This window comes from Phycodurus eques, chromosome 12 (assembly GCF_024500275.1).
Source record: "Phycodurus eques isolate BA_2022a chromosome 12, UOR_Pequ_1.1, whole genome shotgun sequence".
In the NCBI taxonomy this organism is placed as follows: domain Eukaryota; kingdom Metazoa; phylum Chordata; class Actinopteri; order Syngnathiformes; family Syngnathidae; genus Phycodurus; species Phycodurus eques.
The window spans coordinates 7747063-7763662 of record NC_084536.1 but is presented as its reverse complement, the minus strand read 5'-3'; the positions used below and the strand labels follow the sequence as shown (position 1 = coordinate 7763662).

At 39.6% G+C, this 16600-nt stretch overlaps 2 protein-coding genes across 2 annotated transcripts in view; one reads left to right on the top strand and one right to left on the bottom strand.

The window, feature by feature from the left end:
• Positions 1-67: 67 nt before the first annotated feature.
• On the bottom strand, positions 68-8478 carry eaf2 (ELL associated factor 2). Its single transcript, XM_061691566.1, has 7 exons — positions 8336-8478; positions 7573-7667; positions 7365-7501; positions 3826-4016; positions 1702-1939; positions 1598-1620; positions 68-346 (listed from the first exon to the last, which is right to left on the bottom strand). The coding sequence occupies exons 1-7, from the start codon at positions 8436-8438 to the stop codon at positions 303-305; spliced, it is 831 nt and encodes a 276-aa protein (XP_061547550.1). The 5' UTR covers positions 8439-8478; the 3' UTR covers positions 68-302.
• Positions 8479-11176: 2698 nt separating this feature from the next.
• The window catches only part of si:dkey-91i10.2 (uncharacterized protein LOC555224 homolog), a 31054-nt gene continuing 25630 nt past the window's right edge, over positions 11177-16600 (top strand). Inside the window, exons 1-2 of the mRNA XM_061692123.1 lie at positions 11177-11248; positions 13036-13198. The gene's annotated coding sequence lies outside the window, so the exon portion shown is untranslated. The remainder of the gene's footprint in view (positions 11249-13035; positions 13199-16600) is intronic.

The window sequence follows — 16600 nt, the reverse complement described above, 5'->3', positions numbered from 1 at the left end:
CATGATATGAGCGAACGAACGAACGAACAAGTGGAGGCAGCGTTTTGAAATAAAAAAAATAATAATAAAAAAATCAAGAAGTTTATATCAGAGATGCAACCATGTAAGGCACATATTGTAAATTACCCATGGTGCCGAGCTGAAATGTGCAGCACCGCTGTGGGCGCTTTAAGACTTGATTGGTGGACATGTAAATAAAACCGCTGGTGTTTCCCAGGATTATTGAACACATCTCAAAACAAAAAGAACTAATCAAGAAAGAACCAAAATGGACGTGAGCAGACGTCCTGGCTGGTGACTGGTCAGTCGCTTTCACTGCCTGATTCGCTTAACTGGAGGTCATTTTCTGCAAGACAAAAACAAGGTTGGCAAAGGATGGCGGACTGCTTGTGGAAAAACATACAATGGAAACGTGGTACAACTGTGTCAAACGTAAACGCACAACCTTGTTCCCAGCCTCGGCTTTGTGCATACAATTTTGTGCTTAGTAGTTAGTAGATTGTATATTCCCTTTTAAAACGAATACTTTTTCAATGTAATTTTTTGCACAATTATTTTTTTATTACATTTAATTAGTTATTTAGAGCTCATACTAACTGCTTATGACTGATGTTCAGTCTTATTTAAAGGGAAAGTAAACCCACAAATTGTTTTTGCAAGAATACGTTGCATGTGTCACCACTAATCAAAACACAGTATTCTGGTTAATACTGCATTTGTGGAACAAGAATTAACCAGAATAATTCATCATTCTCAAGAGGCTGCCATTTTAGGCAATATCACCCTCTTATGCCAACCGAAATTAACGTCACAACTAACCCCTGCGATGATTCCGTACGTCACGCGACCAAACCCGGAAAAGGGTTTCACAGACTCCCCGTGGATACTGTGGGTTGCTGAAATGATTGTTTGAAGTTGAAATTGCTAAAATGTTGTTCAAACTATCATGTCTACAACCCACGGCATACACAGGGAGTCTGCGGACAACAGGTTCGCAGACTCTGTGTCCATGCTTCCAGGTGCAGAGGGTAATACTGCCTAAAACGGCGGCCCCGTGAGAATGCTGAATAATTATTCTGTTTAATTCTTATTCCAAGAACGCAATATTAACCAGAATACCGTGTTGTGATTACAGGTGGCACATAGAATGTATTCTTGGGAGAAAAAACAAACAAAACAAAAATATTTGAGGTTTAACTTCCCCTTTACGGTACTCATTCTAATTTTAACTTATTTTAAAATGGTTTTAATGTAAATTAGTAAATTATTTATTATTTTTGTACTTAGTAAAATAATTTCTTCTGTATTTCGAATTTTGTTTTTTTTATTTGCTATATCTTTGTTATTATAATGATTATTCAGATTTAATTTACGTACTAATTTTGAATGTATTTGAATATATTGAATTTATTACCATTTCTTTTCATTTCCATGTAATTTATTGTAGCATAAGTACTTTTTAGTCAATGAATTATACCATTTTCTTTATTCTAATAAGTGGAATTTATTCTCATTACATTCATTTTAATTTCATGTCTGTATTATATATAATCACTATTTTTCTAAATTGATTTTGTGTACTCTGATGATTACTCACTGAGTGTGTTCATGAGGCCTCCTTCTCCTCCTACTGCTCCTGCTCCTCCTCCTCCTCCTCCTCCTCCTCCTCCTCCTCCTCCTCCTCCTCCTCCTCCTCCTCCTCCTCCTCCTCCTCCTCCTCCTCCTCCCTCCTGCAGGCGGCTGTTGGTGGTGAGGACGGGCATGTTGTGGCTGTTCTGGGCCAACGGCGCATTAGGGGGCGCGGCAGAGCCAGTGCCACCGCCGCGCTCATCCTCAGAGTCGCTGCTGCTGGAACTGTTGTCGCTGCTGGAGGACGAGGAGCTGTTGGAGGAGCTGGCGCTGCTCATCTGGTCCATGACGCGCGCCTCTGCCATCAGCTCTAAATGAGACAACACCTCAGTAGGTTGTTAGCTATCTAGATACACAGTAGGCCCATGTACAAGTACTGTAGGTAGGTCGCAAGCCACATAGGGGACTGAGTAGGCAGGTTGGTAGCTAGCTAGATGGGTATGTCATTTAGCAGCAAGACTAGATAGGTTTGTAAGTAAATAGGTTGGTAGCTAGATATGTAGGTGGGTAGCTAGCTTGATAGGAATCTACAAACCCCAATTCCAATGAAGTTGGGACGTTGCGTAAAACGTAAATAATACGAATTGCAAATCCTTTTCAACTTATATTCAACTGAATACACTACAAAGACAAGATATTTAATGTGCAAACTGATAAACTTTGTTTTTTTTGCACATATTCTCTCATTTTGAATTTGATGCCTGCAACACGTACCAAAAGCTGGGACAGGGGCAACAAAAGACTGGGAAAGTTGTGGAATGCTCAAAAAACACCTCTTTGGAACATTCCACAGGTGAACAGATTCATTGAAAACAGGTGAGTGTCATGATTAGAGATAAAAGGAGCAACCCCAAAGTTGTTGTAAGTTGCACATCTGTGAAGGCACCATTAATGCTGAAAGATACACACAGGTTTTCAAGCAACATGCTGCCATCTAAGCAATGTGTTTTTCAGGGCCGTCCCTGCTTATTTCAACAAGCCACATTCTGCATGTGTTACAACAGCGTGCCTTCTAAGTGAAAGAGTGCGAGTACTAGACTGGCCTGCCAGCAGTCCAGACCTGTCTCCCATTAAAATGTGGCACATTACTAAGCACAAAGTACAACAACGGAGTCGTAGTTGTAGTTAGTGTCCTCAGTTCCCTATCGCTTATTGAGTGTTGTTAAAAGGAAAGGTCATGTAATACAGTAGTAAACATGTCAGTCCCCGCTTTTCTGGGACTTGCTGCAGGCATTACATTCAAAATGAGTGATTATTTGCACACAAAAAAAAAGAAAGTTTATCAGTTTGAACATGAAATAGAGTGCCGTGAAAAAGTATTGGCCTCCTTCTTAAATTCTTATATTTTTGTATAGTTTCCCCACTTTAATGTTTAAGATCATCAAACAAATGTAAATATCAGACAAATATAACCCAGGTGAACTTAAATTGCTGTTTTTAAATGTTGATTTCATTTATTAAGGAAAAAAAACTATTTCAAGTTACCTAGCCCTGTGTAAAAAAAGTAATGGCCTCCTAAACCTAATAACTGGTTGGGCCATCCTCAGGGACAACACCTGAAATCCTGCGTTTTCCATAGCTGGCAATGAGTATTTCACATCTCTGTAGAGATATTTTGGCCCACTCGTCATTGCAGAATTGTTTGAATTCTGTACAAATTTAGGGTTTTCGATCATAAACTCCCTTTTTAAGGTCACGACACTGCATTTCAATCAGATTCAAGTCTAAACCTTGACAAGGCCACTCAAAAACCTTAATTTTTATTATTTTAAGATATTCAGAAGTTTAATTGTTGGTGTTTTGATCATTATCCTGCTGCAGAACCCAAGTGCGCTTCAGCTTCAGGTCAAATTTATGCCTGAACATTTACAACTATTACTCTTTCACACAGGGCCAGGTAATGTTGAATAGTTTTTTTCCCCTTGATATATGAAATCACCATTTAAAAACAGCATTTTAAGTTCACATTAAACAAAGTGGGGAAACTATGCAAAAATATAAGAATTTGAAAAGGGGGCCAATACTTTTTCATGGCACTGTATTTTGTATTTGTAGTGTGTTCAATTTAATATAGGTTAAAAAAAGATAAGCAAATCTTTGCACTTTTTTTTTTTTTTTTTACATTTTAACGAATGTGCAATCTTTATTGGAAGTGGGGTTTGTATATTACGCAAGTACGTAGGTGAGGTAGGCTACCTTTCTCAATGTCGTCCAGCGGCGACGCGGGCGACGTCTTCTCTTTGGGCGGAGAACTTTTGGATCCCATTGAGCTCTTGCTTCCACTTCCACTTCCACTGCTACCACTGTTACCGCTGCTCTTCATCTGCTGGCCCAGACGACTGGTCTGCTGCTCCATGCGCGAATGAATCTTACTGCTGCCCTCGGCCCTGGAATACATCACAAAAATACAAAGAAAAAGTGAAACACTCATGGAGTTCCACACTTTAACAGGGATCTCGTTTGATGTGCGTCTCGCATTTGAGACGCACAAAAATTAGCAGGGACGCATAAAGTACGATAAATCTACATTTTAGAACGTAGAGCTATGGTTTAGTACTTTGTCGTGGTGCTGGAATTCCGGTGTATGATTTTTTTTTTTTTTTTTTACAAGACAGGACTATGTGGTCACATGCGTGCCCTAATATTTGGATGGTGAGGCAAAATAAATAAGGTGCGCACAGGTGCCCAGTCATTTGAGGAAGAAAAAAAAATTATAAATTCAGTGACTTGAAAGCACACATGAAACCCATCATGGTCTCTAAACCAATCAGCGATTAGTGAAAGGCGGGGACCCTCCACCTGATTGGCCGTGTGTTTGTGTGTGTGTGGATGCGCGCGCGTGCTTTTGAAATGCGGGCGCTCACATACACAAATTTAAGTTTTCTGACGGCGAGCCGGCAGCTGCACAGTTAATGGAATTAGCTCCAAAGCCTAATGCCACCGCACTGATGTGGGAACATTACACACTGTCAATTTGAAATAATACATTCTATTTTCAATAAAAAAAAAAATTATTATTTTTTTTAATCAATTCATTGATTAATCGGAAAAAAAAAAAAAATTAGGGTTGGGCATCATTTGAATTTGAGCGATTCCGGTCCCGATTCCAGTTCTTTATTTCGATTCCCGTTCCAAACGATTCTCCATTCCATTTCTTTTAGGGGGCTGGGTCAAAAAAGATTGCATTGTTTAAATAATGGGTATCCAAATAATGAACATCCATTTTCTTAGGAGCCCACAGCATAGACTAAAATGAACATTTGACTCGGGGTTCTTTATAACAAGTATCAATATCAAACCTATGAACTATAAGGCAATGTGTGTGGAACTAACACAAATGACTTAATATTCATGAATTGATGTTTCAGGAAAAAGTTAAACATAGCATTGTTAAAATTGTAATTTAGGACTGTTTTATCACATCAAATGGTTTATATATGCAAGTTTTAACTTGACTTCCTGTTCCTTCCTATCATTTAATCCCAAAGACGTAGTTTTACATCTTTTACGTTTTTTTTATGCGCGAGAAGCTACAGAGGGGGGTGACGTCACTCACAATGCGGTGAAGTGCATGTTGTGTGTTCTTGCACAAAGGTACCCGTTTTATTGCATACCAGACAAAAATAAATATTCATTGTTGACACACACGCGCACACTCACAGTTCCAATTCCCATAGTTTAGTTGCAATCGCAGAGTTCAGTTCCAAATGTGAAAATTGTAAATAGTTCATGGTGTTGTATTGGTGAATAAAGTGTTATTTTTATGTCAAAAACCCTTTTTTGTGTTGTTTATGTTGTGGTATAGCTGTTTAGACATTTGAGCTGTCACATAAGCAAAAAAAATATGAGTGTTAAAGTTATGCTTGAAATGCATCTTTTCACAAAAAGCTAATTTTCTCTGTTGTCGCCAGAGAGATGTTTGAAAGATGGAAGTCTAATCTTTCTTTTGGTGGGTGCCATGTTTATATAGCCATAGAACACACTATTCTGTCTCTGGAAAGATCTTTCAAAATCGTCGAGAATGGCTGTTACTGGGGGTTCTCTTTTGAAAAATGGCTGGGATTAAATGAGGTAAGCTTGTAGCCTTTTATTTTGAAGGGTACGCACCGGAACATAGCATTTTGGCACGAATAGTAACTTCACACAGTGCCTGTGATTTTTTTTTCTTTTTTTAATGGATGGAACCAAATGCTATAAAACGCGGCTTCCTTTCCCTACCCACCGATGAGGCAAAAGATTAGTGTTTGTGATACTGTGAGACAACGTGAATGTGAATTTTGTCCTAATTCATTGTGATGTAAAGTTGCTATGGTGAAGTTTTAGCTAAATGTTAAGCTTTTTTTTTGTCATCAACTCTTATGTTGATTTGAAGACTAAAATAAATGCTAAAAACCATCAGTGCAAAGGTGCAACTAACCGTTTACCTTGTTAGCTGCCTCAATGTTGGCATAATGTATTTTATTGTTTCACTCATCCAATTGACTGAGAGTTGACTCCGCTGAAGCTCCGCGCGGTGAAGGCTGAGGCTCGGAGCGGGACTCGGGAAGGAGCAAGTCAGACGCTAGACATCGTGAAAGCCTCCTTAGCACAATATAATCTTATTCCAAGTGTTGCACTGAGGCGACTGGTCATTAATTTTAACAAAGTTAAGACACACTTTTGCTCGCCGCCGTTGGGCACAAGCACGTTTTCGTGCGCGTTCCTCGTTGGTTTTCGCCACTTTCTTCTTCGGGGTGGGCGGATTAGGCATCGAAACTGGGAACCAATTTGTTTTTAATTTGAACGATTCCGGGAGAACCGGAACGTTAGTCCCGGTTCCAATCGGTTCTCAATTCTCAAGTCCTGTTTGGCTGTTAGGTCAAGCAGAATGGAAGATCTGTATCCCTTTTATGCCGGAACAGTTTTACTGTGTCACAGTGGAGTTTTTAAGCTTCCGCTGTGGTTTCTCAGTATTATAATTGAAGTTTATTGAGAATCAGAGTCGAAAAGAATAAGGTTTCTAGAGCGGGAGAGAAACTAAGACAAAAGACAAAGCACTAATTGTAAACGGGATGAGAAAACTAAGTCATTAATTACATTATCTACAACAATGAAACACATATGAGTGTTGCATGGGGCTGTAGTGGTACACTCTGTGAGGGAAGGAGTAGGACAAGATGGAACAGGACGAGAACAGGAGAAGAAGCATGCAGGACAAGGGTCGCGAACCTGGCTGTACAACTGAAGTGTGGTGGGATTGACTATGTAAATTATAAAAGTCTATAGGACGAGAGTATGAGCGAGGGGATACACAAGCAATTAGCATATTTGTGCGTTATTTGTCGCAATAAGTGAGTGGCCCCACACCCAGTGAAAGAGTCCCAGGGGTGTGTGCCTGCGGACGCAAGTGAATTGACACGGTTTTCCATGCACAAAGACTGACAGAAGTGTCCTGTAATTGCTGTGCCTGCACCGCGGAGGTTGAGGACCCCACCCAATCAATCAATCGAGGGGGGGTGTCGGGCCCAGGAGTCCACCCAAGAGCAGCCCGGTGGCGGGACACGTCCCACACCGAGGGGCCCACGGCGGTCCGCCGACCCCACCGAGGCGCCCCGACAAATGGCCACCCGGTGCGGGCCGCATGGACCCAATCGGTTCTCAATTCTCGATGCCCAACCCTAATTAAAATAATCCTTAGTTGCAGCCCCATAGTTGAGTAGGTAATCGTAAAAGCATTACAAATTCAGTGTGGGTACCTTGTCTTCTTGACCGCAATGTTGCTGCTGAGCTTCTCGAGTCGGTACTCTCCAGTATCGTGGTTCACAATCAGGATGCACTCCTTCATGTAAGAGCGCTTGGACCCCTTGAAAACTGTCACTGGGGCGCTGGAGCCCTGAAACACACAACAAGAAATATTACTAAACAATTCCCTACACGTACAGGACAGACAAGGAAGAGAATCACCTCTAAATTGGGTAAAGTGATGGTGACTTGTTCTCCTTTGCCCACTTCCAGATCCCCTTCACAGGCTGTGTCAATCGAAGCTGGTTTGAAATCATCTGGGGAAGAACATCGAGCATTTTGAATTACATGAAATGTTGGTGTTTTGGGGAGGACGGAAATCTCATGAATGAGCTAAATAATATGAAGTTGCAATGGTTCAAATGAGTTACAATTAGTACATTTTGGAAAAACATCTCCATTCATTTCAATTCCGATTCCCCCCCCCCCCCCCCCCCATGTTAAATGTGGAATACTGAAAAGTGTGGGAATTTGGGTGATGTAAAAATACATTAATAATAAGTTGACCCAAAAAAAATAATTAAAAAAATCGACGCGAGACAAGACATTATTATTAACAAATTATTTTACTTTTGGACCGTCGGTCAACCATTTCATTTGTACGAATTGGGTAGTATCGTCACTACGCCACCACAAGATGGCGGCGTTGCCTTCACTGATGTTCAGCTAACACACGCGCTACATTTGACAGCTGCTGCTAGTAGTTTCCATGGTGAATAAACGTATTAAAAATAAATTAACAAGAAAAACACCCACATCAACGTGAAACAAGAGGCCACTACAAATGGACTCTGGAGGTGGTTAGTTTTGTTGGGCAGGCGTGATCGAATGAAAAGGAAATGATCAGCGCACTAGCATGCTAACTAATAGCCCGGAAGAGGGGGAAGAAAAAAAAACACAAATTACGAGTGAAGCGTCCACTTACATCGCACGGTGTGGTAGGCACTCTTGGGGTGCTTCTCGAAGGTCTCGCCCAATTTCAAAACGTGCTCCTGGTTGTCAAAGTTGGCGTAAGTTGTTCCATTCATCCTGAGAGTTTGGATGGCCTGATGAAAACTTTTTTTTTTTCATTCGACAGCCATGTAATGTAAGGTCTCGCCAAGCTCCGCCTCTTCTTCGTTCTGATTGGACCAGAGTAGGCAACACTGTGTGCCCAGTGGCTTAGCGCCTGTCAATCGAAATGACGACACGGTTTAAGCCATTTAAAATAAAGTTAAACAATTGTTCTGTTGCCGTAGTATTTTACATAATTAAAAAACAAATACCGTAACATCATTTTTACAATACATTTGTGCTTTTTATGCAATGTACAATAATATGATTTATTCTGTTTTAGTTTTTGTCATTCATTTAGCCGTTAAGCCTGGTATCGATGCTCTCTTGCAAACGTTAGCATACCAACTGCTAGCATGTTAGCATTTAGCCCCTGAATACAGGGCAAAATGTTCTAAATCCATATCAATCTGCCTTTAGCGCTTTTCGGACTGAAGTTGCTATCTTGTTAAATCAGAATCATCTTTATTTGCCAAGTATGTCAAAAACGCACAAGGAATTTGTCTCTGGTAGTTGGAGCCGCTGTATTACGACAACACACAGTCATAAAGACATAAATAACACAGTCACTGAGCAATAAAAGGTTACCAGTAATGTGGTAATGCAGGTACAATATTATTTTTTTTGACAATTGTGCTAAAAGATGCAGAGTCCTCTAGCAATTAGAGCAGTTTGACATGACTAAAAGGACAATAGTCCGGTGCAATGACCATTGTGCAAAGGGCGCAGAGACTTCAAGAAATGCATGCAGTTTTAAGTGACTAGTAGTGCGATAATCTGGGACAATGTCGATTGTGCAAATGTTGCAGATGCTACTCAGGCACATGAGTGGCCAGTATTGGTCAACAACAGATATGCAAATAGTGCAGAGTGGTGAGACTACTACAGTGAGCGCACGAGTAATGTGTAACTGGCCCGACAGACATGTGACAACAAACTCAAGACAAAGAAATTTGCAGCATGTTACAATGGAATTTTAAGTGAGCTGTTTAAGAAGTTAATGGCAAGAGGGAAGAAGCTGTTGGAATGTCTGCTTGTTTTAGTTTGCATTGTTCGGTAGCGCCTACCTGAGGGAAGGAGCTGGAAGAGGAGGTGACCAGGATGTGGACGGTCCAAGAGAATTTTGCATGCTCTTGTCTTAGTTATGGCAGCGTGCAAGTTCTCGAGGGTAGGTAGGGGGGGTACCAACAATCTATTCAGCAGTTTAGATTGTTCGTTGTAGTCAGAGTCTGTCCTTTTTTGTCGCAGCACCAAACCAGACTGTGATGGAAGAACACAGGACTGATTCAATGACCGCTGTATAAGAACTGCCTCAACAGCTCCTGTGGCAGGTGGTGCTTCCTCAGAAGCCGCAGGAAGTACATCCTCTGCTGGGCCTTTTTGAGGATGGAGTTGGTCTTCAGGTCCTGGGAGACTGTATTTCCCAGGAACTTGAAGGTTTCAACTGTTGACACAGGGCAGTTAAAGTTTAGCATTTTAACTGCCAGCCTGTTAGCATTTGATCAATTCTCATTAGAACTAGTGCAATAATACAGGGTAAGATGTTAAACCATTATCAATCTGTTTTAGTGCCTTTTGTACCAGGGACGCTGTCTTTGTGTATTTCATCATATCAACTATTAGCATGTTAGCATTTGATCAGGTCTCATTAAATAGTACACGTATTCAGGGCAAGATGTTCAATCTGCTTTATCGCTTTTAGAACTGTGGTTGCTATCTTGCTATATGTTAACATAGCACTGCTAACATTTTAGCATTTGATCAATTCACATTTAAAATAGTCGTTGAGCACAGGACAGCATGTTAAACCCTTATCAATCTCTTTTCACACATTTTGTACCAGATATGCTACACTGAAAAGTGTGGGAATATGTTAGCAAAGCAACTGTTAGCATGTTAGCATTAGTTCAATTCACAATAGAAATAGTAGCCGAAAAGATGCAAAATCCTTTTCAATCTGCCTTTGCACATTTTAGACTGCGTTTGCATAGCACAGCAACTGTTAGCATGTTATTGTTTTTTTTTTTTTACCGAGCATTGGAAAATCAATTCCAATCCCCACAGATTGATTTCTAGTGGTGATAAGCAGCACGACTGAGATCTAAAAGGACAGCAAAAAGAGCCTAATCAGGAAATAATCTCTTTTGCTGTCTTTAAACGCCTAATGAATCGTAAGCCTTTAGTGAGGAGGGTCCATCTGCTGTCTTTCTGTTAAAGGATCAACATTGTGACACAAGAACCGGCTCTTGGCCACTTTGTGCTTGGACTTATCTCCAGCTTTACTTGGACAAAGCGGCTGTACCCTTATATCTGTCTGTCAATCAATGGCTGTTGGGTTCACTTTCATTGAGTGTGAAGGGAAAGCCAGCAGGGTTTGTGTTTCCATGGCGGTGGTCGTTGGTGGGTCATCCTCTTGTGTGGACCAAGCACCTGCTTTGAGCTCCCCCAACAGAAATCAATAGTCAGAGTTAATCAATCAATATTATTGGTAGAAATAGGGGGCCCCGGCCCCAAGACCAATAGAGGGCCCCAACATCAAACCCTATGGAGGCGTGGGCCGACTGCACTTTGGTGACATCATCATCATCATCCTCCACTCTGGGGGTTGGATGTTCTCGGTTGTTTGGGTTTCCAGGCAACGGTCCACAACATTGACAATAGCCTCCTTCCTGGTGCTCACGGCAATCAAAGAAGAGAAGCCGATGCCCTAATTCTGTAACATACGTGTTTTTATAAACATCGGAGAAAGATGAGAAACATTACCGGACCTAACCTACACATTTTCGTAAGCATCAAAGATGATTCACATTCTACACATTTTCATAAAAATCCCCTAAATTCTGAACCCAATTTACATGCTTTTTGTAAACATTGGACACAGATTAGAAATGTTACTGGACCCAACAAACACATTTTCATTAACATCAAAGACCGCTTACAGTCTTTAACAAACGTAATGTACATGTTTTAAATATCAAACTATCAAAAACAATTAGAAGCGTACCATTTTTGTAAACAAAGATGATTTCAAAACCTCAGCAAACCTAACATGAGTCTTCAGCAAACTATTGTAACCCTGTTTGTATGTGTATGTATGTGTTTTTGTAAAGAGTTTAGACGATTCAAGAGGTCCAATGAGCTCAACTTCAGTATTTTCGTGAAACATCAAAGACAATGACCTTCTGTGTTCATTCTCGTAAAAAAGTGAAGACGATTTAGAACCTTCAACCTGCCCAATATGTTTTGTGTACGTCAAAAGGACAGTTTTGAGTCTTCACCAACGCTAACGGACACATTTTTGTAAACATCAAAGACAATTGCAAGTCTAAGATAAGGGATTTTGTTAACATCAAAGTGTTCAGAGTTTTCAACGATTCTACTGTACACGTTTTATGATTTATACATTAAGTATTTGTCTCTGATTTTTTAAATGTAAACGTGTACAATTCATTTGTTGAGGACTCAAAATTTCCTTCGATGATTACGAAAACATGTATGTTTGGTTGCATCCCGTAAGAAAACGTGCATGTTTCCTTATCATCTTCGATTTTATGAAAATGTGTGCAATAGGTTCGTTGAAGACTCCAAATTGTGCCTTCGATGTTTACAAAATTCCTACATTAGCTACTTTGTTGTTGAAATGGAAATATAGGTTCGTCTTTGATGTTTACGAAAGTAAATGTTCGGTTTGTTGAAGACTGGAAATTGCCTTCAGTGTTTACAAAATGTGTACGTTTCAACATTCTTCCAAAACATGTCCGCTCCTAATTTCTTTGATGTTTATTAACGCGTACGATAGCTTAGTTGTAGACTACAAAATTGTCTTTGAATTTTACAAAAACATGTATGCTAGGCTAGCTGTCTCAACTGTCCTTGATGTTTACGAAAACATACTGTAGGTTTGTCGAAGACTCAAAACTGTCTTTGATTATTTATTTATTTATTTACAAAAACATGTTAGGCTCGCTGTCTCAACTGTCCTTGATGTTTGCGAAAACGTATGTTAGGTTTGTTAAAGACTCGGAAATGCCTCCAGTGTTTGTGCAAATTCGGACGTTTTGAAATCTTTACGTGTTACTTATTGTCTTTGATCTAACATTGTCCATGATACTCAAAAGTGGCTTTGATGTTTACAAAAACAAGTACGTTAGGCCAAATCTTCTTGAGTATTTATAAAAATGCATCTATGGTAGTAATTGTAAATTGTCTATGTTAGTTGGGTTTGTGGACCTTTCGAAATTGTGTGGCTAAGACGCGATTTAGAATACTGTATGGTGTGTTTTTAAATTGTGTATTGAACTCGAGATGTTTTTTTTTTTGTTGTTGTTGTTTTTTTTCTCGACCTTATCGGAGGGGCTGAAGTCATGCTCGGATGGAATAATACATTTTTACGAGGTGTACATGAACGCAGCACAGTTCCCAAGGAGAAAGCCGCAAAGAAAGAGGTCGCGTGAAAGACAGGCTCCTCCGCGTAAAATAAAACAAACCCCAAAACAAAACAAAAACCCGCTTGTTAAATGTATTAAATTTATTTATTTTGCCTAAAAATTTTAAATGTGGGCTTGCTGGCAGGAGCGGCTGTCTTGTTCAACCTGCTTGGCGGCGAGCCTGCTCCACACGCTGGACGGACGCGAAAGAAGGGAACCTGCCAAGCTGCTCGCCTGCCTGCCTGCCTGCCTGCCTGCTGCCATCCGCCTCACGCGATGGAGGTGACGGAGCCCAACTAATCCACCGAGTGAGTACACGGTCTTCATTTACGTTACGTTTAGCATCTCTGGCATTTTCACGCAGAAATCTAGCCTTGTAGGACAAAATATCACGTTTCTATGTGGCCTAATACGGCCTTTTTCTTTTTCTTTCATAGCCTAGCGCTTTTGTGAGCAAACTGTTATGTTTTCAATGGCATAGTATTACATTTCTGTGAAGTAACTACCACTCTACCTGGACAAATACACTTACATTTCTGTGTTTGTGGGTGAGTACCTCCATGAAAAACCTCCTTGTGCAAATTGCAACTTGGTGTAGTGAAGTTGGTGGACAAATATAGCCTTTTTGTGGGAAAGAATAGCAAAAGCAGTTTTTAAAATGTCAAAATACGGGACACTATGTACGTGCATGGCAACGTGTCATGAGAATAAGTTAGCCAATATAGCGTTTTAACTGCAAAATATTGCATTTCTGTGGTGAAAAGGTTACTTTCCTTGCCTTTTTTTGTGACTATAGGTATCTTTTAGGGGCAAAGTATATAGCGTATTGCAATTTTCCGTAGTCAATTATTGCATTTTTATGCAGGTATACAGTTTTTTGTGGGAAATAATAGAAAATGCAGTGTTTAAACGGCAAAAAAGGGGAATTTTCATGGGAAACAAGCCTGTTTTGAGGATCATTTTTTTGGCAACATGCAGCATTTTAAGGTAAAATGTAATGTTTCTGTCACATAATGTAATATTTTCTGAACTAATAATGTTTTTGAGGCAAAATTTTATGTTTAATTAGCTACTTGTAGCCTTTTTGTGAACAAATCTAATGTTTTAATGTATTCGTATGGGGGAAATTACCACTTTCCTGGAAAAATATTTTCACTTTTGTGTTTTCGTGGGCAAAGTAAAGCGTTCATAAGCCCAAATACCTCAATGAAAAACCTCCTTGTGCCAAATTGAAACTTTTCATTGGCAAATATAGTATTCTTGTGACAAAGAACAGCATTGCTAGAAGACCTTCTACAAGATATTTCAATGTGTCTGTGGAAATGTTTGTTCTTTCGGTCTTATGTAGCCTTTTTGTGAGCTAATATTGTGTTTCAATGTCCAAATATATACTTTACACGGAGGACTATCTTGTTTTGAATTTTCTGGGGGGAAACTACTACTTTTCCTGGCTATATTGTGACATGGTGCAGTGGCCTTGAGATACAAGTGACCTTACAAAAACTTACAAGTTTTTAGAGACGTCACTCACCCACTTTATTTTTTGTTTGACTAATGAGCAAAACTTGGATTTCCGAGTGCTTGTGGCAGCAGTGAACTCAACTCACTTCACAAAAGCAGCTGTTTGGCAGATAGCTTCAAAAAATAGCCTTCAAGCTGTTAATTGTCACGCCCAGTTGAAATTGCCACTAATATTAAACAAAGAGAATTACACGTGTGTTTAAAATAACCACGTAACTTTGCATTAGCCAAATGTAGTGTTTAAACGGCCAAGTATGGCATTTGTGTTTTGAGGGGCAAAGTATAGCGTTTTTGAATGCATGGAAATCACAATCAGGCTTCGATTGCACGATTGGCAACAATTTCGTCCGATGCGATTGCGGCTTCGCAGTCAGGATCGATAAGATGAGATTTAATGAGGCAAGGTGGCATGTTTGTTGTCCGACAGCGGATAACGAGACGGACCCCACGGGACCGCAAAGACTCACCGACTCCCCCCACCAAGGAGCCACACGTGGAGTTGTTTCCACATTGCACACCCTACGCTAATTAGCATGTATTAGCGCTGGTGTTTTCTCCCTTCATTGACTCAGCGCCATCAATATGTATTTAAAAGAAAAGGATATTCAAATAAATTCAACAAAATCAACTGAGTCTATTTGAAACTTGACTTTTAGGCACATGCATGAATCAAACTTCATCATCATTACTTGAGTGAAATATTCATAAATACAAAAATATTAATTTTATGTAATTTTGTAGATTTTATTTGTAAATATCAACTGTATTAAAACATTCACCAATATTTTTGTTTTCAATAAATTAACCACTTACAGTATTTAATAACAAAATGGCATTTCCATTCATTTACAAAATGTATATTTTTTTTGTGTTAGTAATATTTTATTTATTTACATTTACAACACTAACAAGTTTATAAAACATACAAAAAAATATATGTATTTTTTGTGAGGAGTATTTGTTATTTGATTGTTTTCAATACATAAAATAACCAAGGATTTGATGTCATAAACGGAAGAAATGAATAAATGATTAAAATTGTAATTATGTTTATGGGGGAAAAAAAGGCTAAATGAATTCTACAAATATTACGTCATGCAAATGCTTGGTGAGCCATACTTTGCCTATTCCTGGTGCATACACTAATTTCCCATTTGAATGATTGCTCTGTATTAAATGTAAAATACATGCAGTATTGGAAAAAAAACGGTGCCATTTTCTGGATCTTGTAGGAAGGTAAATGACTCCAAAAAGCAACACTGTTGGGACTACGAGACGAGTTCACCTCCACACATTCATTTGGCAGTTGAGTCACAGCTCTGTATTAAATGTAAATCAGCCTCCACGAACACTGTCTCCATGACTGCATGTCGAGGTTGCTGATTGCGGCGGAATGGGAATGCGAAGGGGACAAAAAGCGAGGCGATAATGGGACAACCTTGTCATTCCCGCTGTTGGTTTTAATGCATTTCAAGGAAAAATCTCTCTTTATAATGGCTAAACATTTCATGTTTCTAGTCTAACCCCCGGGCGCCTTAACGCTCTAGTTCCTATGGAAAGCCCAATACTCCAAACCTCATGAATAGTTCACATGCAATAATAATGTACACATCAAACAGTTGAAGGTTTTATTGCAATGCTGCAGGATAGACAATATTTTTTTGTCATCTTATTCTTTGCAAGTATACACAAATCATTAGATCTGCCAACCCTTGAGCAACAAACATAAAACTGACCATGAGGAAAAACATGGAGAACGCAAATCCAATCCAGCAACTTTCAGAGACTGCCCATGTGACTTGTTGATACTCATTGAAAGCAAATTGATATTGGAAACTGAAACCTTCTGAACTGGTAAATCATTATAAAATGGTATTCGGGGTAGAAATGCTGTCTCACCTTTAGAAGGACCTGTGATTGTAATAGCTTCAAGCACGTTAGGCAACATCGATATACTTAAAGCTCAAAGTTTGTGTGTCCGTTTTCAAAGAACTTTCTCGAGCAAAAACGTTTTCTCGCACGTTTTTGAACGATCGTTTTTGTGCTTTGATTTGAGTGCAGAAGTTTGAGATTCAAAAGCGCTGTATGGTGCCCGTGAACACACTCATTACTCAATAAGCAGCAGTTTGACAGACGGTAAACTATTCTTTAAAAAAGAGGCTTCAGGCTGTTTATTGCCACTCCCAGTT